At 42.0% G+C, this 27,764-nt stretch overlaps 1 protein-coding gene and 1 long non-coding RNA gene across 3 annotated transcripts; one reads left to right on the top strand and one right to left on the bottom strand.

Moving 5' to 3' along the window:
• Positions 1-76: 76 nt before the first annotated feature.
• Positions 77-25,108, top strand: yap1 (Yes1 associated transcriptional regulator). The gene is made up of 8 exons (XM_042414760.1): positions 77-844; positions 2,151-2,386; positions 11,773-11,891; positions 12,508-12,621; positions 17,712-17,872; positions 20,157-20,284; positions 21,392-21,504; positions 22,155-25,108. The coding sequence occupies exons 1-8, from the start codon at positions 644-646 to the stop codon at positions 22,388-22,390; spliced, it is 1,308 nt and encodes a 435-aa protein (XP_042270694.1). The 5' UTR covers positions 77-643; the 3' UTR covers positions 22,391-25,108.
• LOC121899131 lies at positions 13,097-27,106 on the bottom strand. 2 transcript variants are annotated; one of them, XR_006096629.1, is made up of 3 exons: positions 26,907-27,106; positions 21,402-21,510; positions 13,097-13,606 (listed from the first exon to the last, which is right to left on the bottom strand). It is a non-coding gene; the product is annotated as an uncharacterized LOC121899131 (long non-coding RNA). The 2 variants fall into 2 exon arrangements; XR_006096628.1 differs by lacking the exon at positions 13,097-13,606 and adding an exon at positions 17,799-17,883.
• Between the last annotated feature and the right edge of the window lie 658 nt (positions 27,107-27,764).

Raw genomic sequence — 27,764 nt, 5'->3', positions numbered from 1 at the left:
CTGACTGTACCTTTAAAGACTCTTGTCCCAATTAAAGCCAAGCCCCGCCTCTGAAACACATCCCATGAGTCATAAAGTTTGATGTCCTGCCCAAAGTTTAGACTCGACTGGGGCAAACTTTTTTTTTTTTCTAGAAAGTGAGCCGCGGAGATTTGTTCTGCGAACTATGAATCTTTTTTGTAAGAATATTCCCTAACAGCGTCAACTTGGCCAAAACACGGAAAACCGGGACTCTTTTCAGCCAAGCGTTTGATGTGTTTTTTTGCGTCATTTGTGTCTGCGTTTGCGTTTTTTTTTTTTTTTTTTTTTGGAAAAGTTGGGGCCAGGACGACAACATAGATTCCAGTGTGGAGTAGATATGCGCTTTGTTACATTCACAAGTATGCCAGCAAGAAACAACAGGAAAACGTTGTCTTTCACTGCAGATTTCGACAGCTAACACACTTTGGAAGAAATTAAAGCAGTCGACTTTTAAACTTTAGAATGACCCGGGATAACTTTTACTGACTGCCGTCGAGATTTCCAGATTTCCTGCTGCGTGAAAAAAAAAAAAAAAGTTTGGGATTGGATCAAACTTCTTTTTTTGTGAGTTTCTGACCGCCGCATTCTTGGACACAGAAAGTTCGCAGACTGTTTTGGGACAATGGATCCGAGCCAGCATAACCCTCCTGCGGGACACCAAATCGTCCATGTACGAGGCGACTCAGAGACCGACCTGGAGGCGCTTTTTAACGCCGTGATGAACCCGAAAAACACCATCGTGCCCCCTTCCGTGCCCATGAGGATGAGGAAGCTGCCAGACTCCTTCTTCAAACCTCCTGAACCAAAGTCCCATTCCAGACAAGTAAGCCCGCCCTGTCTTTCCTCTGCCCCTTCCCAGAAATCAGTATTAAAGCAAGGCCCATGTAGTGGGGGCTCAGGCCTACAGTATGGGACTGGTACAGCCACTTAATAGTTAACACTTCATCCTACTTTGTAGTGTTTTTTTAGTCTTTAGAATATCATTGCTGTGCCTCGATAGGCTGTTTGTTGTCACATCCCAAAGTGTAGGAAACTCTTTTTTCATTAAGGACTATGAAAGTGTACATTCCCTCTCCACCCTCACACATTTTATGACAAAACATTTACAAATTTCCCAACAACTTTGTAAAGTCACTGAAAAATAGGCCATGGGGCTATGTAGGCTATTTGTTAGGCCTTAGCTGTCTCAATTAGTGAAAATGGATCCACGCTAAACAAGAATATATTATTGTACTTAAAGTGAGTTGTCAGGTCGGCTGAGCATATACAGGATATGTGAACTTCCACAGGATATGTGTTTTGGTTGGACTGTATGTATAGAAGCTTAACAATCATGTGGAAATAATCAAAGGGACTCCCTGAAACTGAGTTTTCTTAATCGGGATGATTTTCAATCAAGCAATCATATGATGGTTGAATTTGTCCTATTTATCCCCCTCCACTCCCCGTCCTCCCCCCCTTTCCTCCCCCACCCTCATACCGTCTCCCACAACTGTTGCTTGTGGTCTCTGTGGAGTTTTGTCAGCAGTGCGCATGTGCTGTTGTGCATCGAGTCTGCGCTGTCCTCTCTGCTCAACACAGGCCTAGGATCCCCCTCCCGGGCCTAAACATTAGACTCCAAACTTGCCTCCACATGTACATGAACAGAACTTCATAACATACATATGAATTTATTAGATTATTTAAAAGTGCTGAGTCATTTATGTAGGCTTTAAATACACTAAAATCACCAATCCTTTATGTAGTTCTTTGGATTATGTGTTAAATTTAAACTGGCCTCATAAACTTAATGGTATTTTCTTTTCAAAATAAAAACACTGTTATACTTTTACAACTTGTGTATTATAAATACATGCACAAGTTTTATTGCCATATAAGTGGAGCACAATGTCCTCTTAGTTATCTTGTAATAAATTGTTGCTTCATTTATTATAAGATAATTATAGTCCCTTTTTTATTTAGACATTTTTATTAAGCTTATTTCACTTTATGACAATAATAATATAAGATATTATTTCTCTTAATAACAATATAAGAAGAAATGTAATCACATTCTAAGGGAAATAACATTATTTAAAAAGACTATGGTAATGCATTCATACTGCCTCTCTTCCAACTTCACAACACAGGCGAGCACGGACGCTGGGACAGGCGGATCACTCACCCCCCACCATGTGCGTGCACACTCGTCCCCTGCCTCCCTGCAGATGGGAGCTGTTTCTGGTGGCTCCCTGTCTGGCATGGCCTCAGCAGGTGCCTCCCCACAACATCTCCGTCAGTCTTCTTATGAGATTCCTGACGACATGCCCCTGCCCCCGGGCTGGGAGATGGCCAAGACCGCCTCCGGCCAGAGATACTTTCTCAAGTAAGTATGCTGGCAACAAACTGTCATCACTGTTTCTTGACTCGTATAGTCAAATTGAAAAAATCTTGAAAGGTAATTTTTTTTTTTGAAAAGGAATGGAGGGCTTTGATACTGTTTATCACATAAAAGCATCTACACACCTTAGGCCTCAAGACATTTATAGCACTTTGCATCCTGATGAAGGACATCAAACAGACATTTTTGTTACAGAAACAGCTTTAAAATGAATTAATGACAAGATCAGGATTAAGAAATGAGGCATCTCTGATATCTGATGTTAACCAGCCAACTGTCTTATCCCTATTATGGACATTTTTAAACCTGCTTAAGATCTGGTTTCTTGTTATTATATCTCATAATTTAACAAGTCGAGAAGAGTCGCTGCAATATGTCTAGTGTGCAAAAAGGTTGTATTCAAAGTTGTCAATACCTACTTACGGCAAAAAACAGAGATAGTGATAAAAATACAGAATATGCATCAAAGATAATACTAATAGATGAGATGTAACTGAACTTTACATTATTGCATTTTTGTAGTATTACAAGTACAGGTTGAAATCTACAAATCTGTAGATTTGAAGGGAAAAATAACGGTTCCAATAACGACCAGGACCAAGACAAGTCCAAATGACCAGAGAAGCGACAGGACTCCTCATACTGAATCTCTGTTGGGTGTACATTATGCTGACGATAATTTGCAAATCTGCTACAGTGCACAATGGTGAGCAGTGTTCTCTAAAAGAGACAATTGCAATAGTTAAATTGTAGGTTATTAAATTTGGTGGCCTCAGCAAACAAGAGAAGTCTTTTGAGGGACTACTGCTGTATGTAGTGTGCCTTTTCTTGGTCTCAGGTTTCAATAGAGACAATGGACCACTGTAGCTGCCCCAGACAGCAAAGAGGACAGACAGCTCTGCAAAACTCATCTGCTAACCAGCAGATCTCTTCCATAGTAACAATCCAAAGAAAACTTTAAAAATAGTAGCTAAAATAGCAGGTATACCAGAGGACGTTGCATGCTTTTTTTCCTTTTAGTCTTTATGTATTTTCTTTTTTTTACATTAATTGGACATTTAATGCATTTGTCCTCTGTAGTTCTGTGAAGGGATGGATTGAATCATTCATACAAGTGATGTCTGTCAGCAATTCATTTCGACATAATCCGCTTATTACGAAACGTTCCGAAGTTGATGAAATGCGCAGCAGCTCGTGGTTCGGAGACGATTTGACATTTAAAGTCGTCATTCTTATTTTTCTTAAAGGCAAAATTGTAGTTGAGGGAAATATCGCTCTCTGACACAAGAGTCTGAACAAACATGATAGCCTCAAATTTACTGGGATCAAAAAAGAACTTTCAGTACCAGATGTTAGAAGGTCTCACATCTGGAGAACATCTGGCCCGTTTCTAGGAGGCTCTTCTAAAATTGTACAAAAAGGATTGGGGGGGGGGGGTTGGAGGGGGAGGTGGAGGTGGGAGGGGGGGGGCGCTATTCTCACAAGACTCTCTCAGGCTCATTGTTGTTGTTGCACTTCCAGACAATAAAGCAATTTAGTAAAATAATTGAAAGTTAAGTTTGTAAAATCAAATCTTGACCAGATTTAAAGTTAAAACGTTTGTTGCGTTATTGATTTTAGCTTCTATTTGTCAGAATAAAACATCTCTGTATTGTTTTTTTTTATTTAATTGGAACTATATGCAATGTTTCATTTGTTTATAACAACTGAGTAAATGTCAGAGTTTGAGTTTACCTTCTTTCTGATGTTACTTTATGGACTTTGGGGGGAAAAAAACAAAAAACTTGGCTCTGTAAAGAGCTGTTTCTCATCTGGCATGTTATACAACTAGAGCAAATGTTGTACACAGTGTTTGTGTCCAAGTAAAGAAAACTGGAGGAGACATCTTCCATACACCGCACATCAAAGTGCAGATATTTGATCTGGAATAAAGGCCTCGGCAGAGCTGCTGGAAAAGACACTCCCCTATTTATAAACAGGGGTTGTCTGACGGAGAAGTGTTGCAGAAGGAGTGAAGCAGAGCGAGAGAGAGAGAGTGTGTGTGTGTGTGTGGGTGGATGGACAGGTGGGGGTGGGGAGGCAGTCACACCGACTAGCCTAGAGAGCCGAGCGGAGAGCAGGGGGGGCTCGCATTTCACTCAGGTGTCCTCGGTTGTCCCGATAGCTGTATCAATTCAGGGTGAAAGTTGTTTTTTTGTTGTTTTTTTGAGGAATCTGTTTGTCCTTCCTCCTCTGTTGTTTATTAGTACGCTATAGGACGATGGAGTCGGGAATGATCGGCTTCTGTGAGTCACAGCGGCCCCGCGGATGCCGATGTCCCACTCCCTTTAAGAGCCAGGCTCCGTCTTTGGTATGAATGGAGCCGTGGCGTTGTGATGGTGCCTCTTTTGTGTCAATGGAGTTAAATGGCAGCCATGTAGAGATGACTAGAAGAGGGGCCAAGAGAAACTCCGGCCCTCCCTTTGTCCCAGCAGTGAAACAGTGATCTTTATTCAGACCACAGGCTTGTTGAGACTCATGTGAGCCTTCCCAAAATAGACAAATGGCTGACATGAAGTTTAAAGATGGCGGTGAGAGGGCAGCACTCTTTAGAGTTTTACATCTGAGTTGTCAGGCTAGTAGGTTAGAGTTCTAATCAGTGATAATAAATGATTAACACTAGTGCCAGTGTTACAGTACTGAAGGCTTCACTTTGGCCTGGTAGATATTTTCTCTTTTCCTTTTGGAAAGAGATGAAACAGTTGGTTGATTATTGGATAATTCACTCCCCAGAAAATGATTTCTGCCAACAATTTTGATGATATATCATTGAAGAAAAAAAAATCCCCAAACGTTCTCTGTTTCAAGCTTTTTCAAATGTGATGATTTTCTCGGTTTTCTATCATTATAAATTGAATCTTTGGATTTCAAAACTGTTGGTCAGACAAAACAAGCAGTTTGAAGATGCCATCTTGGCTCTGGGAGATTGTGATTAAAAAAAAAAAAAATCAGTTTAAAAGTGAAAATAATTTGTAGTTGCAGTCCTAATGGAAGCAGGATTTAGACAAGAGCGATCTTGCGCGACAAAAGTGTAGCTTTATTTCGTCTGTTTCATCAAAAACTAAAACTTTAAGACGGGAGAAGACTGCTAGAATGTCAACAAAGTCTTTTGACCTTTCCTCCTCTTTCTTCCAGCAGTTTGCTGTGGCCTTTGATTTATGACAGCAGGGGCAGGGAGGTTGGGTCACCTTGCTCGGTGCTGGACGGGGGCAGGGCTGGTCTCCAGGGCTGGGTCATAAACTAATGAAGGTTTCTAATTTAGACACACCGGTGAACTAGGAGGGGTAATCACTGTTTCCGGACGCTTATTAAATGCAGCTTTGAATGAGCTTTTAGTCCGTGGGAAGTCAGCCTTAAGCGGAGGAAAGCTTTGGGGGGAGCAGCTATTGTCTGCCCTCAGGGGCAGGTAGAGCCATGTGTTGATGGACACTTTTGTCTTTGCTCAATTGGATTTTAAACTGTTTTGATGGAGGGTGGTTTCCCACATCAAGGCTGGCTTGTGTCTTAACATGTTTAACTTAATGTATGATAATACTAAAATTTTTTAGATGAGTTATTTTGTTTTCTAGTCTCTCAGTACACACTATCTAGGGTTTTCTGAACATCCTGAACATCCTGAACATCGTTGCAATAAATACCGTTGAGACGTCCGATTACAGGAAGAAATATTGAAGTGTTTACTTGGACTGTATGTTGTTGTTTGCAGTAGATATCTGTGTTGTTCTCATTCGGACCCTGAGATTATGTTGAGAATTCCAGCCGATGACTGTACCTCCGTTATATTTAGCTTGTTTTAAACAGGATTGTTTAGTTCTTGTTTTAAAGTCTCCCAATGTTTTCCCATTGAGTGAAGAAAAACTACCATTGCGTTCATTTATCTCAGTCCTTTTAAACATGGGAAGACTGGGACTGCATGTCAATATCCTGACGGGAATCAATAATCAATTAGTAAAATAACTTAAATGAACTCAGATTAATGGGTTGTCAGTAAACATCTTGTTCCACAGCGGTATCGGTCAGTATTGGTTTTTTGCTAACACTGATTTCATACTCATCATATATATTATTTCATATCAATCGTTATCTAAACTCCCTCAAATCTGCGTGAAGCTTTAAATGATAAATATGCAAATTGGATTTCATGCGAAGCTGTTTTGAACTGTGGCAGCTCAGTCAGTCAGTCACAAATGGTGCTGGGAAGACTGGGCAGTAAGCCTGCGTGAAGCCCTCATTTGGAGAAACTTTGTGTTTGACAAACTTTTGGTTTATTGACCACACACAGACAAGACCCTTCCTGTTCAACTGGGGCCTGTCAGCTCAGTACACAAATGGGACTGTGAGAAAGTCAGGCTAGTGTTTACCAAAGTCTTGATGTAACACCTCTGTTCCAGACATCAATGCCTCCACTGTCACAGAGGGCATCTCCACAGAGATGTAGTATCTGAGAAGTGGGCCTTCTCAGGTGGGGTGGGAGGGGGTTTAGACTTGCCAAAAGTACTCCACTCTTGGCGACTGAATAGCACTTGAATAAGAAAATAAAGAAACATTTGTACATATGTTGTCGGTTGCAGCGTGCATACATTTTAATTAAGTATTAGCATTTAAATATATTCATTTACCTGGAAGTGACAGTTGTAGTATTGCAAGGGAGTCTACTTATTTATTCAGTTCAGTGTTTACATAGTTGGCCACAGTTTTTGCTAAAAAAAATATAAAACCTTCAAGGAGGGACCGATTAATCTTACAGGGCGCTCCCTAAAATTACACTTTTAGAATTTTGTTTATTGCATTAATCTTGGGGAAAAAAAACAGAAGTTGAACTCAAACCACCGAGCTAGACTCACAGTCCTGGTGCTTTGTGAATTAGTTGCTTCGTTAGGAAGCGTGATGATACAAACCCTTCTTCAAAGGGAAACCTATAGCCACAATGGGGTCACAGAGGTTGCCCCAATAATCTCTCTTGATGATGTCCTGCTGATAGAGAGGCAACCAGGCATCCCCAGTCAACCAGAGCGGAGGTGGTCATCCTCATCTTAGAGGCCTGATTACATCTGGCCTCCCTCAGTGCTCTCTATAGTCATCTGCTTCAACCGCCTCCCAAGCATATACTCCCTGGGTGGAGCCCCTGTAGCGAGAGGATCCCATTTTTAACATTTGACAACTCAGCTGTGGGGCGTGTTTTCATCATTGCTGCACTCCTCGTAGCTTCACTCCCCTGTTTTACACCAGTGAAGCACAGCTTTTTGACATCTGACAGCTTTCTGAGACAATTTCAGTGGAATAAACGGTCATTTAGCCTGAAATCTAGCTTTGATCTGCCTTTTTTGGCAGGTAGCAGAGCTTACTCAGAGACGTGACTTATTTTTGGCTAGATCATTCCCCCCTCAAAGCCAGATGTAAACGCCACAGTTTTCAAGGGCGTAAACAGACCATTTATGTGATAGGAAGTTTGTCATACTACTGTAATCTGATGAGGTCTGTGAAACAACAAGTCCAGTATGTAGACTTCTTGACTTGGATCTCCCTAAGGATGTAGAACCTCTATTCAATTAGTCTTTGAAGCTAAATCTTATATATACATTTAGCTACTGATAGGAGATAAGTTCTATCTTGAATGATTAAAGAAAAAAAAAGAGAGTCGATGGGAACCAGCTCTTACGTGATTGGCCCTGAACAGAAAAGTTATGTGCCAAATCATTTAAGCAAAGTCAAGTTTAGCCTTGATGCGAAGGGTCCCCCTCCCTCCCTCCTCCTCCTCCTCAGCAAAACACATTATAAATAACACTGGCACAATAAACGCCACCTTGATAATTGGGCCATCAGTCAAGGATATGTCGAGTGCCTGGGTGGATCAAGAGTCCCTACTATGTGCTCTGCTAAGCCGCAGTCGACCATGATGACTAGCTTGAGCAAAAAGTGAGCGAGTTAAGTCCCGTACCGAAGGCAAACGACTTGATAACGGGTCATGTTTGTACCGCAGTAATCTTCCTTCGCTGCAATACGTGGCCGTTTGTAAAGCGTGTCCCCTGAAGACGCTAATGATGGGTGTTTTTGAGGCCATGTTCACAATAATGCAGATACATTGGATTTTCTTCTCCTGTTTTTTTTTTTTTTTGGTGCCCGTCATCTACAATAGGCGTGCATGTCGGATTGCTGAAAACTGATCTTTTTTGAAAACACGCCAAATTCGGGAAGAAAACGGTGCGGTGTTTCTTTTTTATTCGTGCTTTATGTGTTCCACTTTTAAGAATCTTGACATGTCGTTGCCCTCCGTTCTTCATGGCTGCCTTGTGAACAACAAACAGCGCTTTGAAAATGACAACTGCTTTACAGAAATAGTACAAAGCTGCTATCTCATCTCCCGAGGCTGAAACCAGGCTGTAAAGTTTGCACCTAAAAGAAAGATTAACACCGGTGGCTAGTTTGAATTAAAACCAGTTACGACTGATTCTGATGGTGATAATGGTGCAAATAAAGGAAACTTCTCAAAGCACTTCTCTGCTCGCTCTCTATCCATGTGTTCAGTTTGTTACCAACATGAATTCAGGCTGACCACAACCACATACAAGTTTTTATATCTAATTTTAACCTTCCCGAGGAGGTTTATTATGTCATCCTCATGTTTTTGTCAGTTTTGGGCAACAATCTGTTAGAATACTATATAAAAACGTGGTGGGAAAACCTTGAACATGTAAACATTGTTTTCAAAATGTAACAGCATTAGTGTGGGTGAAACCAGTTGGCTATGTGTCCACTGCCCTGCCCCGGGGATGGGAGGTTGGGTTGGGGAGGTTGGGGAGGGGGTGGTGAAGTGACAACCCTGCTGAGCTCGCCGCGGTGTCAGAGACATGTAAAGACAACACCGAGCAGTTGTGACCGCGGAGGTTGCGGATCATCAGCAATTCCTCACAGCAACTGGTGGCCTCCAGCCGTCCCGACAGTTGCCATGACATTGTTTTGTTTTATGTTTCGCCTGCAGGAAGTAGGGTGTACGGCTCTGACCATATAGGGTTCGGCTGCAGATGGAGCGAATGGATTATCTTTTAGTTTTAAAAGCTGGTGATGAATTACTTGGCTCTTGGTAACTCATTTACCAGTTCTCCCAGTCCAGTCCCCGCATACAGACCCTCTGAATACAGTGCAGCGCTGACTTGGAAGCTGTCGTGGATTTTTATCACCAGCCTTTTGATTATCATCTCTGATGCCTCTGTTTCGAACTGAACCTTTGTTTACATCTGTTCTGATTGATTCGAGCTACGAATCTAGCGCTTGATAGAAAACTCAATATCTTTACTTTTATCTGTGCTGAGAGAAACACAGTTTAAAGGGAGTGTGTGAAATCATTTACAATCAGAGATCTGGGAGGGTTTTTGAGGTTGTATATTTCCAGCCCTGTGCTCCGGTCGTCGCTTTTTCTGTTCGGCATTGGTGCGCCAGGATGTGCAGGCCTCTCATTTACTATAACCCCTCCCTTTCCTTATCCCAGTGTTCCTCTCCCAGTCTCCTCCCCTGTTCTCCCCTCCTCTTTATAATAAATGTCATAGTTTCCAGAGTGGGAAGGAGGTAGCGAGGGGGGGGGGGGGGGGGGGGGGGTAGGGCGGGCGCTCCGAGTGTAACAGGACCACAGCAACTCATGCAGCCAATGGAATTCAGAGGGATAGCTTCCGTAGATGTTTTTTTTTTTCCTCTTTTTTTTTTTTTTTTAGTCTTTTTTTCTTTTCTGTAGTTGTATCACCCCGCTCCCTATGACCCCTCTTTCTCAAGGGGCCCCTCCAGTCTGAGCAGTTCCAGCTATTTTGCTTGGTTTGTGGTGTTTGTGTGTGTGTGTGTGTGTGTGTGTGTGTGTGAGGGCTAGGGGGGGGGGAGGGTTCGGTAGGGGATTTGGCAGCTCCTTTGATCAGTAAAGCATAAACAAGAGGGGGCTTCAAAATGGGTTGCATTGTGTTGGGGGGGAGGAGTGCTGAGTCAGGCCCTCTCGCTCTCTGGCCTGGGATAGAGAGCAGACAGGCAGGCTGGGATTACTGCAGAGGCCAAGAGAAACTCTGAAACTCTCACTTCACCCAGCTGTTCCAAAATCTGGGCTAATGGCGCTTTGGGATCAAATTAACAGAGAGAGTCGTAAAGAACGGCAGTGTGTGTGTGTGTGTGGAAGAACACATCCAGGACACAGTTATTATAGGGTACAATAGATTGCAGGCGGTAATATTTAATTCCACCACGATTAAACTCTTTATTGTGCCATGATGTAAATGTAAGAGTTGCGTAAACAAGTCGCCGTGGAGTTCGGTGCCTGTTAGAGGTGAGGGCGGTCTCTTAAACGGGATGGTTCGAAAAAACAAAAAAAAAAGCCAAAAAAAAAAAAAAAAAAAAGAACAAGTGAATAGTGGGGTTTTAGGTCGTAGCTCAGTCTGTGCCTTTGTCAAGCAGGTGAAAGCTTTGTAAATGTGGCGCCAGATTGTTAAAGCCCCTGACACTCCACAGTGTCCGAGCCGCTTCCAGGAAAAAAAAAAAAAAGGACCCCCTGCGTTGAGCCCTGGGACTGACCCTCCCTCAATAGAGAGGGTCCTGCTCAGGAGAGGAGGGCTTCCTGTATTAGCTTTCCATCTTAATCAAGCAACAAGTACCAACAAAGCACTAATTATCAATGCCTTCACAGAATGCAACACAATGTCCCCCCCCCCCCACTCCCTCACACTCCCCTCCCCTCCCCTCCCCGCCCCCACCACCACCCCCACCCCGCTCCCTGCTCCTGTCCCGGCAAAGAGGAGCCATAAAATAGATGGAGCAACATTGTTTGATGTTACAATAGTTGTTTTGAAACCGATCGCAGCCTCTTAGACTTTTTTTTTTTTTTCAAGAAGAAGTTTTCAGCTTTACCTACATATGTTTGACTTGATTTATTCTCAGTTGCGGTCGAACTGTTTTTGTTTTTGTTTGACTTAATTTATTTATAGCTTACAATTTCTCCATTCTATTATTTTTAAGTGAATTATAGGGGAACAAAAAAAAATATTTTAGTACAATCCAAAAACTAAGAATGAAAGTCTTGTGTGAGTCTGTATTAAATTGTGGGTTCAGCCCGGGTCCAAACAGACAGACAGAGCTGAGTTTTGCTTCCTGTAACAGTCATCGTTTACAGAAAGCAGGGGTTAGATTCAGTGTTTTCATCAAAGAGCTTGTTGAAACTGCTCTGAGTCATCAGTTCCTGCATGTGACCTGCTGTTTCGCATTGATATGGTCTCTGTTTGGTTTGAACGTACTACTGATTCCTGCTAGAAACACTTTTTTTTTTCTTACTTTTTTTTCTCTTTTTTTTTTTTGTCTCCTTATAGTCACATCGATCAGACCACGACTTGGCAAGACCCTCGCAAGGCCCTCCTTCAGATGAACCAGGCTCCCCAGCCCAGTTCTGTACCAGTGCAGCAACAGAACCTCATGAACCCAGCCAGTGGTGTGTATATGTCCACTACAGAAGCAGCACATGACACGTATTACAAATAATGTTCATCAGGTTCCCCAGCATTAAACCCAGACTCATGAATAGTCATTTCTGGGCATTTTCCTTATTTTCATACATACAGTAGAAGTCAAGAACAGTCTCGTCTAGTTCTTACATGTCACTGAGACTGTACCTCAGTTCTGTCCGTGCTGTTGGAATTTGCCCTAGGTGAGGTAAGACTGAGGTAGAACGTGACAGGTCCTGTCTGACATGTTTGGGAGCTCTGTGACTCACAGATTTACAGATGAAGTATCTCTGTATTCTCCAAATCTTCACTATTCTACCTGCCAACCTATAGTTCCATTTTTAAAAAAAAAGAGCCTTATCTGTTGACAAACAGGCTTGTTTGTTTTCAGTGACAGATGATAAAGATTTATTACATTCTCAGTGGTAAAAAAACTGATAATGTGCTGCCATTTATCTTGGATATCTTCCACTGTAGCCAGTTTATTATTGTGCTAGTATGTGATATCACTACTATTTACATAATTGTGTATAGCTACAATATTCTGTTATTATGCCCAATTATTATGCTCAAGCAGTGTTATTTTTTCCTGTCGTCTCTCAGGTCCTCTCCCTGACGGCTGGGAACAAGCTATCACATCAGAGGGAGAAATTTACTACATCAACCACAAGAACAAGACCACATCTTGGCTGGACCCACGACTTGACCCACGCTTTGGTGAGTTGGATTTAGTCTATTTCTTAAATTAAGGTGGTCAGAAGTCCTTTTAGTTGCTTAAAGTTAGAATAATATTTCTGTTTTTATTATACCGGCAACCAAGACGTTTTGTTCTCGTGACAGCAGTTCATTTTCACTATTACAAAGCTCTATTACAATACATAAAAAAATGTATCACCGCAATTGTAATAGTGAGATAAAAAAATGTATGAGTCATATTTCATTTTAAAGCATTGCATTGTTTTGTAATGATTAGCCATACTCATTGGTTGTTGCAACCAGATTTCACAACCCCCCCCTTTCACCCCCCCCACCCTCAAAACCAGCACCTAACCTTTTGTCAGCCATTTTAGTGTTGGAGCAACAGCTGAGTTGGCCATTAATCCCACCCCCACCCACCCCCCCTCCACCCCCCCCCACCCCACCCACCCACCCCCCCCCCCCCCCCCCCCCCCCCCCCCCCCCCCCCCCCGGCAAAGCTAAAGTTTGACAGTTAGCTTCCAGTGTGTTGTGGCAGCCAGGGTTGGTGAATTAGTGACAGGACCGTGTACATGTGGTGAGACTTCTCCGGGGGTGCCATGGGAATGAGCTAATATTCTTCAGTGTGTCAGGAAGACTTCCAGAGATGAAGGTTCCTGCTTATGTCACTCTGACTCACTTACGCTTCAGGTGCCATCCCTTCATTACAACACTGTTCCACTGGGAAGCTCACCCCCCCGGTTCACATGTGCGAACCAGCACGCAGCCCTGTTGTTATCCTGTTTAATTTTAGTGTTACTTTTAATCGAAGCCCGGGCGCTTATAGGGGCGAGTTTTTTGGGGGTTTTTTTTCTGTAAGCAATTGTGTGTTCTGCTCTGAGGGCAGGCAAGAAAAGTTCAAAACAGAGTTGTAAGAGGAGCAGGGCAGCTGGGAAGAGACGGCGGCTCTGGTCGGCGAAGCTCTTTGAAGATTTATAAGTCTTGAACACACAAGGCTGCTGGGCCCCTGAAAGCGAGTTAGAGGGAGAAAAGAGAGCATGTTAACTCATTATGTGCCATCAAACATCATTTTGTTTCACATGAGATCAAATCTTCGCTGTGCTTAATATTTCTAATGGTTCACATACAAGCTGTTGTAGGTACCTTTTAGATAACTTAAAGTTTAGAAAGATTTGTAAATGCTATGTGCTTAAAACTACTTGATATTTGATGGCTGTGGCTCTGTGCTCGAAGGGAAACCTGATTTTATTCTTTGTAGTTATTTTTTTAAACAGATTTTGCATAGAAACGGGCTCCTCTGTCAGAAACCGCTATACTGCTGCTATGTAGGTCTCCAATCATAAGCCAGCTGCTTTGATAATGGAGGCTAATTTGAGCTTTGAGAAGAAAAGCAGCAGAGCGCCTTTAACTGAGGGTTGTTGCCGGCTGGCTTTCCCCTGCGTGAGGCCCAGTGCAGGCACAGCCTCATTCTGCTCTAGCTCCAGACAGACTTGAATCTCTGCCAGGCCTCTTTATTCTGTGGTCCAACTCTTAATCTGTTCCAGACCTTTTCAGTCAAAGAACTCCAATGTGAGAGGGGAGGTGGTGGTGGGGGGGAGGAGGAGGGTGGAGGGGTGGGGGGGGGGGGGGGGGGAGGGCAGGGAGAGGCAAGGCAAAAGGGGAAGAAAGAAAAACTGAGGAACAGAGGGAAAATGCCGACGGGATAAGCATGCATCCTCTTTAAGTTCCAAGGAGGTGGCGAGCAGCGAACAGCCATGAGTGCACTGTGGCGGAGTTCAAAAAGGGGCTGGCCCTTTTTGTGGATATGTTGTTCTCTCAACGTAGGAACTGCAGGGAAAAAACATACTCGTGCACAAAAAAAAAAGACAGATTTCCTCTGGGAGTTTAATGTTTTGCTTTGAAGCCTTAATGTAAAGCTGTTTGTCATCGCCATATTATATGTCATGTGATGTTTTTGCCTCTGCTGTCAGAGCACTTCAATAGAAAAGTTGGCACCCCGGTAATGTTATTACCGACGTGATATACTCGTAGTTTGATGAGGCAGTTTAAAGGGTCAGTTCATATTTTCTTACTCTTACAACCTCTAGTGGACTTTATTCACACACATTGTGATTTCATCTGCTGATTTGTTTTGATTTATTCCCCTTCCAGGTGGTTTTCATAGGAGAAGACTCTCATATTTCATCAATAAGTTTCCACTTCATCAATAAAATGACAGTGCTGAAATGATTTTCAACCTGTTGAACACAAAACTAATCCCTAGCTAGTCTGCCCTACGCTGTTGATATTGCCTGATTGACAGTTTTTTTCCATTTCCTTGGCACATGGAATCAGGTCAACACAGGCTGGTTTCACTCAGACTTTTATTGGAGTACAAACGATAAAACAATGCTTGCATCACATCCAGACTGTTTCTCCACTTTGCTTATCTCGACGTTAGAAAACACAACACTTTCCCAAGGGGCCCCTTTTTTATAAAACTTGTTAAATCGACAGCGGACAAATATTTACCCGAGCCTTCAAAGGTGCTTTGCCTTGGTTACACACACACACTTCCCACAGCTGGCACACCCTCAACTCTACCTGCCCCAGGTGATCCTGTGGTGTAATATGCCTGCCAGTGTGATCGGTCTGATAAGGGCTTGTGTTGCTGGCTCGTTGTGTTGCAGGGGTGCGTGAAGAAGACAAAAGGCAGACAGCATTAACTTGTCTCTTATCTCCCTGGCCCACCAGCTATCACCACCCATATGTGCTGCTGACTTCAACCACAACTCCAAAAACGTACACACACACACACACACACACACTCTGTCTTCACAGGCTGGACTGGCCTCCTTTTTTTTTATGCTATCACTCTGGCCCTGAAATGAACCTGTCCTTCGTTTCCTATCTCATCCACAGATGTAATTCGCTGCTTTGATTCGCTCATTGTTTGTGCTGACGTCCTCCAGTAACATTGGTTACAGTCTGCTGTTTGGTCTGTGAGGGAGTCCTTGACTCGGTGGTTCAGTAGGAGCCCGGCTCTTAAGACTGCATTCATCAAAAAAAAAAAAAAACCTCCATGCCTTAAAGGAAAATTCCAGTCTCTTACAACTTGGACTGTGTTCACGTAGTCCTGGCCATGGCTTCTATCAGTTATGATAAGACTGTATACAACAGAGTAGTTGCTGAGATCTGGGAATATGGCAGTATCGATGCAACTGAGTCTGACAGGGCGAGATACAGGAAGGGTGAGACGGTTGTAAACAAGCAGTGCGATCGAATCATCTCGACAACTTTCTTAGAAGGTGAAACCGAAAGTGAGTTCACCAGAATTGTCAGTAATGATTCCTCAACGCGCAGGAAAAGAAACTAAACTTTGAACTTTAAAGTTGTTGTGAGTCTCGCTCCATATGTCTCCTCTCACTTTTTTTGATGAGTGTTCTTCTTCAAAGCTCAGGCCTTAACAGATCTACAGCTGCTGACATGGCCCATGCTTTGCAGCTTTGGGAACGTTTAATGTTGCCCCATTGGTGGAGTGATCCAGCCACAAAAGGCCTCAGTATCTGCCTAAGATAAGAAAGTAATACACTCTCCCATGGCTTCAGTTGATGTGTGTGTGTGTGGGAGAGAGAGAAGAGGAGGTTTCATGACTGTGTGTATGTATGTGTGTGTGTGGGAGAGAGAGGAGGCGGCTCCATGACTGTGTGTGTGTGTGTATTTGTGTGTGTGTGTATGTGCTGGGGTGGGGTTGTTGGGGGGGGGGAGAGACGGCAAGCAGGGCGGGGCATCCAGAGCTTCCCAGGGAGAGCCCTGAGCCGTGGTTCATTCAGCTCCTGAGATAGTGTAAACAGACAGTGATTGAATGGTGATGAGAAAGGTGCCGGGGCGGGCAGGACGGGACAGAGATAGGCAGCCCTGCATGAAAATTGCGCCCCTGTCAAGGCTTTGTTTTGGTTGGTGCTTGGAGCGCATAAGCAAACAGGGACCCTCATTGGTCCCGTTACTGTTACACCCCTCGTCGTCAAGCGCGTTTGCTTCTTTCTCTACTACAGTGATAAAAAAACCTGGTGACCTACTTTGCATGCATAGATTGCTGTTGCTGCTTTATACTCATGTTTATTAGACCCACCCCCGCTAGAGTAGAGAATAACAAAGATTTCACTGGGGAACAGCTGTGTTCTCAATATGCACACATTTGTTCTGATATTGTCAACATGTAGCTACCTTGTTAGTGAGCAATGCAATTATGTTTGTTGGGTGAAAGAACTGTAAAGTTAATGGTGTTTATAGAAGCTGATGTATATCTATTTTAAATGTGCTCATATTGCATTCATTAAAACGGGCTGGAGTTGACCCGGGCTAAAGAAGCAGTCAGTCTTGAGGGATAATCTGCGGTTTGTTTAGAAGGAAACAAAACGCACAATGAAAGGATAAGTCATGACTGATGCAATGTACAAAACTAACAAAGCCTGTCTTAGTCAGGGAGTGGGAGGGGATCAGGTCTTACAGGAATAGTGGTTGTTTTCAGACACTTGGTGGAAAACTTGTGTTGGGACTTCCCTTGTCCTACACAACCTGCTGCACAGGCTTCGCTCTCCTACAAGTTCACCTCGTAGACAAAACACTACCGAGTCGTCAGTCTTGTTATGCTGTGTTTTAAAAGGCAACCGAGCATTACAAAGACTGCTTGCAGAAATGTTCTTGCCTCAAATATTGAAAATTGTCATTTTTAAAGCTGCACTTATCAAGGTTTTGATGTAAAAACACATCAGTCTTATTAGCTTAAACAAAAAAATGGAGATGCTAAATAGAAAAAGCACTTCACTCAGCTGAGACCCTGTTTGCCCAAACTTTGTTTTGCCATCTGGTTTGGATATTTCTCCACAGGAGAGAAATAAAATGCAAACTGTTCTGTATATAGTAGCATCAACTGCTGTGTTCAGACAAAGCTGGAATCACCAGTTTAAGCTCCTTGTACTCTTGTACAAGGAGTTCATGTCATTTAAAACACTCGCAAAGTTTATTTCTACCATTCAGAGCCTCAGTATTAAAAGTTCAGCACCAACATATAGTCCATTATACAAGATATCACTCTGACATATTTGAACTTCTTTCTGTCTCCGCTACAGGCCTGAACCAGCAGAGGATCTCCCAGAGTGCCCCAGTGAAGCAGCTGCCTCCCCCCTCCCACAGCGGAGTCATGGGAGGCAACAACCAGATGAGACTGCAGCAGATCGAGAAGGAGAGGCTGAGACTGAAACAACAGGAGCTGCTTCGGCAGAGACCCCAGGTCAGGAATCACTGTTAAAATAGACAAAAATATGAAAGGTCTGGGAAGTATTAATGGCATCATGGTGAAAAAACAAACCCATATCAGAGAGTTCAAAGGTTCACTACCCTCAGTATGTGTCCCATCAGTTAGACACTGGAACCCTTAACTTAGCTTACTCATTGAACACAATGGTCAACAAAATGTTTATTTTGTTAAGTATAATGTTCACCTTGAGCAGTCCTTTTTAAATATGAGTCATCACGCATAGGTATAGCGTCGAATCTTAAGCTCCTTTGGTCTTTGTTACACCACCCTACAATGAAGTCTCGTGAGTCATCTGTGGTAATTTTATTACTTCCTAACGGTGATGTGTCACAGAGCTGCCCACACAGGGCGGTGCAGCCAAGTTCAGTAGTTTACTCAAGGTTGTGTCATAACACCAGAAACAGAGGTTTATGATTATGAATGAGTGTGCTGGTGACTTTGTTTAACATGCCATTCACATGGATTGTTTAAAGTGTAGGAAGTGACCCGAGTGTGTACATGCACCAGGCCGCAGATGGGGGGGGGGGGGGATATGATTTGGACTGTCGTTACTGGAAATCCTCACAGTTTACCTAACCTGGTTATTGTCGGGTTTCATAAGCATCATGTGAAGGAGAAATCTGGTTTTCAAGAATTGGGGTAAGGGATTGAGAGAACCCCGGTTAGCACAGACAGCACACACACCTAAACAGCTTTCTAACAGGGTATTTACGCATGTGCACGACAAGAACTTCATGCGTGTAAAGGCAGGTTTTAGAGGAACCGGTTTCTTTCACTGAATGTTTTTTTTTTTTCTAAGGTTATTTTTTTTGGCATTTTTGCCTTTATTGGATAGTGGGCTGTGAAGAGGCAGACAGGAAACAAGGGGAGAGAGAGATATGAAATGCAACAAAGGCCCCTGGCTGGAATCAAACCGGTGACGTTGCGGTTATGTTGCGTGCACAGTAACCGTCTGGTGCATGTATTTTCTATTTCCAGCCTTCTTACCTGATTCCTGCTGGTGTCATGTGTGCACGTATGTGGTGAATGATAGATACAGAGTTGATGAATTAAGCAAATAAAACATAACAGTTAGTTGACTAAGCTCACCGCTCTTGACTGTTGATGATGACGCATCAGCGGCTCGGTTATACAAGCCTCAGACTCTCACATTCGCCGGTTAAACAAAAAGCGTAATGAGAAAAAAATGTGGAAATGTGACTGCAGACCTGACTGTATACAATTTAACTTTGCCTCTATCAGGCTGTCGACTAGATTCCACTAAAACTCCTGTAACTTTTTAGATACTATACTAGATGTTTTGGCTTGCAGGAGGCTACAGTGTAGAAATTTTCCGATCATGCAAGGCTATATGTGCTTTTGTAGGGAGTTCAACTTTGGGGCAGTGCTTGCCGCACCCAAATGTATTCCACATGGCAGAAGTGTGATGAAGAACGGGTGGTGATGTATGTGACTCGCCGGTGGCAATCCGGCGCTGACACCGTTCAGTCATGCACAAAAAGAGAGCCATAAACCATAAATGTTGTTTACTGTACACAGCCCTCATAATCCCTGTTAATCAAAACCAGATTGCTTACATGTGCGCACGGCATTGTGGGACAGCTCTCGTTGTCTGAGAAGGTAACACCTTCGAGTTGCCAGTACGTCTGAAATAACAACAGAAGGAAAAAACAACTTATTACTTCATAAAGGGCTAATTTAAGTCTTTTATTCATCTTTTGCCTCAGAGAACATTGTGTCCATTTATCCTCAACCACAACCAATAAAAGCTTCTACTAACCAATTAGGGTGTCAAGCAGCAATTTTACCTCCTTTCTAAAAACGTCACATTCCATTGGCCGACTCCCTGTCATCTCCTATGACCCTGTAAAAGTTTAATGATCTCAAAAAACGGTGATACCGGTCAAACCGTTTCACCTTCCCGTTCAAGGACGTAGAGGGAAGGAGGTGAAAAAGAACGACATGACTTCATATCCTCAGCCTTATCTGATACAGCATGTGTAGAAAACAATTGTCTCTGACTTTATTCGGCCCTTTGTGTAACTCGACACTCTGTATGGGTAGACACCGTGTTGGCAAGTCTGTTTGTAATTCTCCCTAATTTAACGTTTTATGCAGTGACAGCAGAGCAGCAGGAGGAGTTTATGACATTTATGACATGTTTTCATGAAGCTGTAGTTGTGTATAATCAGCTTCTGAGGTTAGGGGTGGGGTTGATTTGTATTGCTCATCAGTGTTGTTGCTTTATCATCCGCAGGAGCTCGCTCTAAGGAATCAGCTGCCTACCAGTATGGATCAAGATGGCAGCACGAACCCTGTGTCCTCCCCTATGGCCCAGGATGCCCGGACCATGACCGCCAACAGCTCTGACCCATTCCTCAACAGGTTGGTTTCGTGCTGAAGTTAAAAGCGTTCAGTTCAACAGAGTTCATGTATCCCGTTTGAGGGAATCTGTGTGCTCGGCTCCCCGGGTTACACAAGTAGTAAAAACAGAAGGCCAGTCTCTGGGCTTAACCCACTTCACATGGTAATGACTCATTCAGACCAGCAGGTCTGTGTGGAATTCATTGAACAATCATGACCTCTGGTGTACAACTGCTGCAATAAAGGGGAAAAAAGAATTTAAATGGTGGTGAAAACCTTTTGAGGAGTGTATATAAAACCACGCTTTATGACGTTGCAACGTTCACAACTCGAGTAAAAGACACAAAACCGGAAAACAGATCTGAAAACAGCGGCGAGGGCAGGACGGGAAGACGGGAAGATTTAGGACGGGACGGGAGGGTTTTCTCACTATCTGTGAATGCTGCTCCCGTTGCATTCTGGGAAACGGTTCCTTGCGGTTCAAGCTCTAGTTCGTCTGCAAGTGGACAAAATGAGGAAAGAGCTGAATAGCAAGCAGGCCATGAGAACATGTGGTCCAGTCAGTAGACAGGCCAACCTAATCTCCCCTCCTCCCCCTGTTGCCTCCACTCCCCTTCTCTTACAATGGCCTCATTCATCCTGCCTCTGCCATACTCTGCCTACATATTTTTCCTCTGCTAATTAGTATAGGCTTGTCAAATGTCTTCTCTTTGCCTCTTTGTCTCTCCGTTGCCCCCTTTCATCGTTGCTCTTTTTCCTATATTCTGCGGCGGAGGTCGAAAAAGTGAAGCTCGGTTTCAACGGCGTCACCGTGGATCAGTCACTATAGTCGTTCAAATAGATACAACGGTTTAAACGTGGATGTATGCAGAAAGTCCCTGAGGGAATTAAGGCCACAGGTCTTACTTTTCAGCCTGTATGCTTTTAATAACAGTGTGTTTACTTTGTTGGATTGTTTTAATTAGATTCACCTAGTTTGAAGTAGTTGAAGTAAAGGTCATTAAGGTCATCTAAAACTCTGCTGAAACAAAAAGCTTTTCATTTTCTTTTACTTGATGAAAATCATGATATATTAGTGATGATTGTACAGAGTTTTTAACCCAGATTTCTTCTTTTTTGTGTTGTCAGCGGGACCTACCACTCCAGGGATGAGAGCACAGACAGCGGCTTGAGTATGAGCAGCTACAGCGTCCCTCGCACTCCAGATGACTTCCTCAACAGCGTGGATGAGATGGATACAGGTGAGGCTGCAAACAAAGCGAAAATGATCACTTGTCAGATAGTTGGGTTTGTATTTTGACATCTTTTTGCTTAGATTTAGAGTTCATGAGGTTTCTGTAGTCAGCGTTCTGTTCAGCCAATGCTGAACTCGCTCCATGTTGGCAGAATAGGAAAAACAGGAAAATGTGACGTTGTTCATTAGAGTTAAATCAGAAGATTGATAGCACTCCCACGCCTGTCTGATAAATATATGACTACAGATAGTTTGGCTCTGTCCAAAGGTAACAATCTGCCCACCAGCACCTCTAAAGCTCGCTAATCACTATGTTGTATGTTTAATCAGCACAAAAAGCAAAGTGTAAATAGGTCGAGTCGGGGTTTTATGGGGAGGTTATGTGTCAGACTGTTTCTTGGCCAGGCGCAGTGGATTTTATTTTCAATGAACAGCTGTCTTGGCTCGTTGACACTTGCGCAATCCTTTCCACCATGTGGGCAATATCAAAGCTGTCAGAAGTGTCCTGCGCGTTAATACAGCTAGGAGGCTGACGTCACCGTTTTTTTTGGCCGCTCATATGTACTGTCTGTACAACATGATGCGAATGTGCCGTGGTTATTACCTCTAACTTGCGCAATCGAATCATTTTTAACACATTGTCTCTCTGTTCATCAGGGGACCCGCTTCCAACCTCCATGGCGACACAGCCCAGTCGTTTCCCCGATTACCTGGACGCCATCCCGGGAACGGACGTGGACCTCGGCACGCTGGAAGGTGAAAGCATGGCGGTGGAGGGTGAAGAGCTGATGCCCAGTCTGCAGGAGGCCCTGAGCTCCGACATCCTCAACGACATGGAGTCTGTGCTGGCAGCTACCAAGATCGACAAGGAGAGCTTCCTCACATGGTTATAGAAGACCCGAGCAGGGCGCTCCTTACTCCTCTCCCTACACTCTGAACTGCTGCCTGCTCTGATCTGTGAAGGATTCATAGATGCTTTTACAAGACATTTCAGCGAGCCTCTCTGGACTTCTGTCTCTGTCTCGGCGTGTATGGCCAACCTCTTTTGAGGCAGTATTGTTCTGTTCTTTTCACTGGTTTGTTTATCTCTTTTATTTTGTCTGTGTCTTCAAGGCTGGCCCATGAACAGACAATTACGCAAAGGGTCCCCAAATCTTTCACAAGTCTGTCAGTGAATCTAGGGCATCTTTACCTAGAGCGGGGGGGTCGCTCCTTCCCCTGGTCTCCCCTCATAGCTGAGCTGGGCGGGTGCATGTGCTCTTCCGCAAGGACTGCCATCATCAGTTATCGCTTCGGAGTCTCCGGTGCCTCTTTTTCTTGCAATATAGCATGAAGAAGCACTACTTAATTGTGTTTGGGACTATTGCATCTAGCTTAAGTAGCTTTATATTTGGCCTTTACGTTTTTACTCTTTTGTTTGTTTTTTCGACGAGCCTGAGAAACCAAAAATGATGTATTCGAAGCATAAAGAACAATACTGATTTGGAGTAAAGGTAATGTGAGGCCCAGTTTGGACATGTTGGCTTTGCTGGGGGAGGGGGTGGGGGTGGGATTGCAGGTTGGAGCCTGGGGACCGACTACATTGCTGCTTGGCTGTGCCAGCAAGTCTAAGTTAAACCTTTTGTTAGATCAAGTGCCTTCAGTTGTATTTTTAAGACGCGAGCAACACGAACAATTACCAAGTTTCTGTAATGCAGCAGTAAGCATTAGGCTGTATTCAGAAACATCAGCCACACTTTCCTCTATCTAATGTTCAATTATCAAAACTGTATTTTTTTTTTTTTGTTTTATAAACACATTATAATGGGATTTAGGGATCTGTTTTTTGTAACCCTAGCTTCTTTGTATCTCAGTCTTACCCAAACCTAATTCATGATTCATTCTTTGTTTTATCTTTTTAGTATTCTTTTATTTTAGGTTACTACATGTGTATGATAGCTTAGATCAAATGGCATTTTTTTTGCTTTTGTTGTTAGTGTCTTTCATAGATGAGGTAATACATTTTTAACAGGGTCGACTGTTATCACAGCACGTCACTTCACCAGATGAAGTCTGCCAAGACACAGATTGATTCAGTTTTGGCTCTTTAAACCATTTAGCTGATTCTCTCTTCTTGTCTCTGATTTACTATATACATATTAGTGTTATTGTTTATTTGTTGATCACATGCAGCTTTTACTATCTTTCCTCGATGTTAAGATATTCCTAAACATTAACCAAAAAGGCAGATCTCTAGGCTAAACAGAAACTATAGCTCTTTGATCAGTTAATCCTTGTGACAACGTACAGTATACAAGAGTTACAAATGTTTGAAACTGTCTTCCTGAGAGGGAGATTGAGCCCTCTGTGCTATGTTGTGCTGTGTTGAAATGAGGGGTTTATAGACTACAGCTAGGACAAGTTTAAGCAGGTTTAAGAGTCATGTCGAGGGGTAGTGTAGAAGGCCAGGGTTTGACTGACGGCGGTGAGTTGCGCGGATTGTTGATTTTTTTTTTTTTTTTTTTTTTTCGTGTGTGGAATAATTAAGAAACAATCAGTTATTATCTCAGTCAGGAATTGTTGTGGCAGATTCCAAAGATGTTTTTTGTAATGACACTTATTTTTGCTTCCATTTTCACAGAGTCCAGAAAAGGTATAATTTGTAAATCAGCCTCTGTATGAACAAACTTGTATAAGCTAATGAGAAAATGATGTAGGTTTTAAGTGTTAATGGACACGTCTGAATAGGTTTAGCTGAGAGATTCTTTTTATTTTTCAGACAAGATGGTTGTTTTGAGTGACTAACCCTGAGATTTTAAGGATGAGGTTTCTGAACAGAGAAGCAAGTGATTCTTCTATGAGCGCTCACATGTTTACATTCTCTCAGAGCAAGGAACTGCTACAGCCGCAGTGAAGACAATACACTGACGATTCTCTCACAAATCACATTATTTTTTGATGTTTACACCATGACTACATCTTTTGCATTACTGCAGTAACCTTTTGAATAATCAGCCTGACGTGCATGCCCTTGGGTGAGATGGCCTCGCGGGATGTCACATGAATTTATTGCCAACCAATGCCTTGGTAGCATTAACTTGGAACTTGATGGAACAATATTGTTTTTATAGATCAGAGAACATGAACATTTTTTTTTATTGTGAGAACATATTCTGTGTGAGAAACCTCCTTTTAGAATTGATTTTATTGATCATTAAATCATGTGTTGATGGATTTAAGATGGATAAACAGTGTTGGTGAGAACAATGCAACTAAAATGAGTGGTACACTACAGTGCTTGTATTGCACGGCTACAGAGTTTTCATTTGATGATGCAATGATGCATTTTGTCACACAAACCTGATTTTATGCTTACTTAGTGTGTTATTGTCGGAGCATATTAGCTGTTGACTGTCATTGTAGCAGTAGAACTAATCACACAAGTTAAAGGATTTTGTATTTAGAGTTTTCTAAATGCACATGAAATGAATTTATATTCAGTAATGATCTGTTCATTTTTTTTGATAGATATGTGCATGTGTTTTAGAACAATAAATTCTGTTACATTATATATCTCCTTCATATGATACTTTGAAATTGGCCTGAAATAAAGTATATACTTTGTGGTAATACTTTCCTGTGAGGTGCTGTATTTTGTTTGTATTTTCACACATGAATTCTAAATATATTACATTATATCATCTTAGAAGAATCTGTTTTTGTATTTTACATTAAATTTGTTTCAATGGAATAAATCTGCAACTTCACAGTTAATGCAAATTACATTTATATGTTGCAGAAGAAATAAATCATAGGTCAATTCAGATGCAAAGGTTTAATTAAACCAAATTACCAATATTAGATCAATTAATAATAATATTATAAGTATATTCAATTGTGACCATCATGACATCAGAAGAAGTCTGGATTTTGAACACTTGTGTATTCTGAAAGAAAAAAAAAAAGTTTTGCTAATTGCATTGACGCTAGCTTGGTAAATTAAATGTGCTGTATTTCCTCACTGTGACCACTGGAGGGCAGTAAACACTCGTGATTATAAATAAGGTTACTTCTCACTTGTCAGTCGTGGACTCAGCAGTTTATTAGTAAAGCTGTCAGTATCTGTCACAATATGTAACTACCCACAATGCTTCCACCGCGCGTATTACAATTTTTAAACTCAGGAAAAATCAACGAAATGTAGACTATGGATCTCACCTGTTTTCCTAGACGTTAGAGATAATAATTGACCTGTGTATTTAGAATCGCGGGTGTTTTCTTCCCTCTAGTGGTTATTCAGTGGAACTGCAACACGAAATTCGTCAAACTACCAACAGTAACAAGTTAAAAGAAATAATTTATCCTGTGATTACATTTATGATCACCAGTGGTCATTGTTGATTATTGATATCCTTTATTTGTGTCAATCAGGGTATTCCTAGTCATGTAAGAACTAACATCCAAATAGGCTTTTAAAACAGACTTTAAAAATATTTTTATTAAGGAAGGCTTTTTCATCATAACTCTTGTCATTTTTTCTTTATGTTTTTAGCACTTTGAGATTCACCGCTAATGAAAAGTGCATCACAAATTAAATGCATTATTATTATTATTATCATTATCATTTGCACGCAGCTCCATTAGCACTGAATCGTGCCCAGTTAGCAACTAACTACCAAAGAACAGCTTACATGGCCTCCGTCTGCCACGTGGCCCTCGCATTACACTGCTTTTTAATTCCTTTATTATCATACAGAAAATTTGGCATTGTCCACTTTTGAGTAACCCAGTTTCACGTCATAATCGGGCATACACAGTATTGTTGTCCTAGCTACCCACTGTGAGTTTTCCAGCTACAGTTAATCGGAGTGTGTTATTATTTAGAATCAATAGACATTACTGCCCTCTAGTGGTCATACAGAGGAACTGCAATATCAAATTCATCAAGCTAGCATCAATGCAAATGTGACAGTATACTAACAATTATGTTTAATTCCTATTCTTTCAAAGTACAGTGAGCAAACTGAGGCAATCAATAACTATAAAATAAGTACTATAGTGTCTCTATTGTTGTTTATCCAGAAATGTGCATTCTGGAGGGACTGCTGCTACCAAACCTGCTGCTTTGATTATTTTCTATGTGTTTTGAGGTAATGTCTGTATGTTGGTGTTGAAGTGTTGGTGTAGTAAATTTTCTGGTGAATAATTTTCTAAATAAATCTCAAAATAAACAGGTGTAACTACATCCATGTGCTGGATTCATAACGTAAAGGAAGACATTATAGCCTCCTAAAACTTCCCGTGCTAACCATCAAAATAATATATAGTATTTATAGAAAACGGAGTGAGGCCTCCTTGTTGGTGGGCATGTGATTTTGGTCTGTTTAAGCAGTCAATAGGTCTTTTTTCATGTAAGTGTCTACTGCTTACCCGGCTGAAGGTCTTTTCTTGGGGCTAGAAGGACAATCACATGTGACCACAAAAAAAGACCTTCCCCACTGTAGAATCTGCACTCTATTTAATAACATACAAGCTGTTGGTCATATACTTTCTTCAGGCACACCAGGCAAACAGAACGAAGGAACCTTTGGATGTATGTGGTGAGATTCCTGTAATTAGTCCCAATGCAAAACATCTGTGCATCCCTGACAAAAGAGATATTGTAGTCTTTGGGCATGTATGAACTACATAAATGGTGGACGAGGATACCATGTATGAGACAAAAAGGAGACACATTTTAAAAATTCAAACAATTGTAATTCCATATACAGTGATGCTGTGAAAAAAAACATCTGGGAAATGCCATTCAAAAAGGAAAAAATATCAAATTAGAGCTTCACACTTAAAACAAAGCTTTATTCAATTTTAAAGAAGGAGGGGCCTCGAGAATTGATCCAAAACATTCTCTCAGACAACTTTTTCTCTTGTCTGTGCTGCTTAAAATGCTAAAGCCCTGAACTCTGAGGGAAGAGATAGGAGGTGAATATTTACACAACTGACTTGCTACAGGCTAATGAAGAGCTTCTTGCTTTATGAGCCTCTTGTTCTCTAATTCTTTGTTTAAGGCTGTGGTAGTTCTTTCCCATATACACTTTATCACATAAATGTTTAAACAATATTACATCTGATGATGACTGTGATTGAAAATATTTTATTATTTTATTTTGGATGTGAATATGTTTTTTTTATTGTATTGTGGCACCATACGCAATTATTCCATGGGTAGTTTCCATTTTTTTATAGGTGATCACAGAGTGAAAAGAAAATTCTGCACTACTGCACCTGAAG

Source organism: Thunnus maccoyii, chromosome 6, assembly GCF_910596095.1.
Source record: "Thunnus maccoyii chromosome 6, fThuMac1.1, whole genome shotgun sequence".
Classification (NCBI taxonomy): Eukaryota; Metazoa; Chordata; class Actinopteri; order Scombriformes; family Scombridae; genus Thunnus; species Thunnus maccoyii.
Note: the sequence above shows the minus strand (reverse complement) of the source record. Positions and strands in the feature narration are given on the sequence as shown.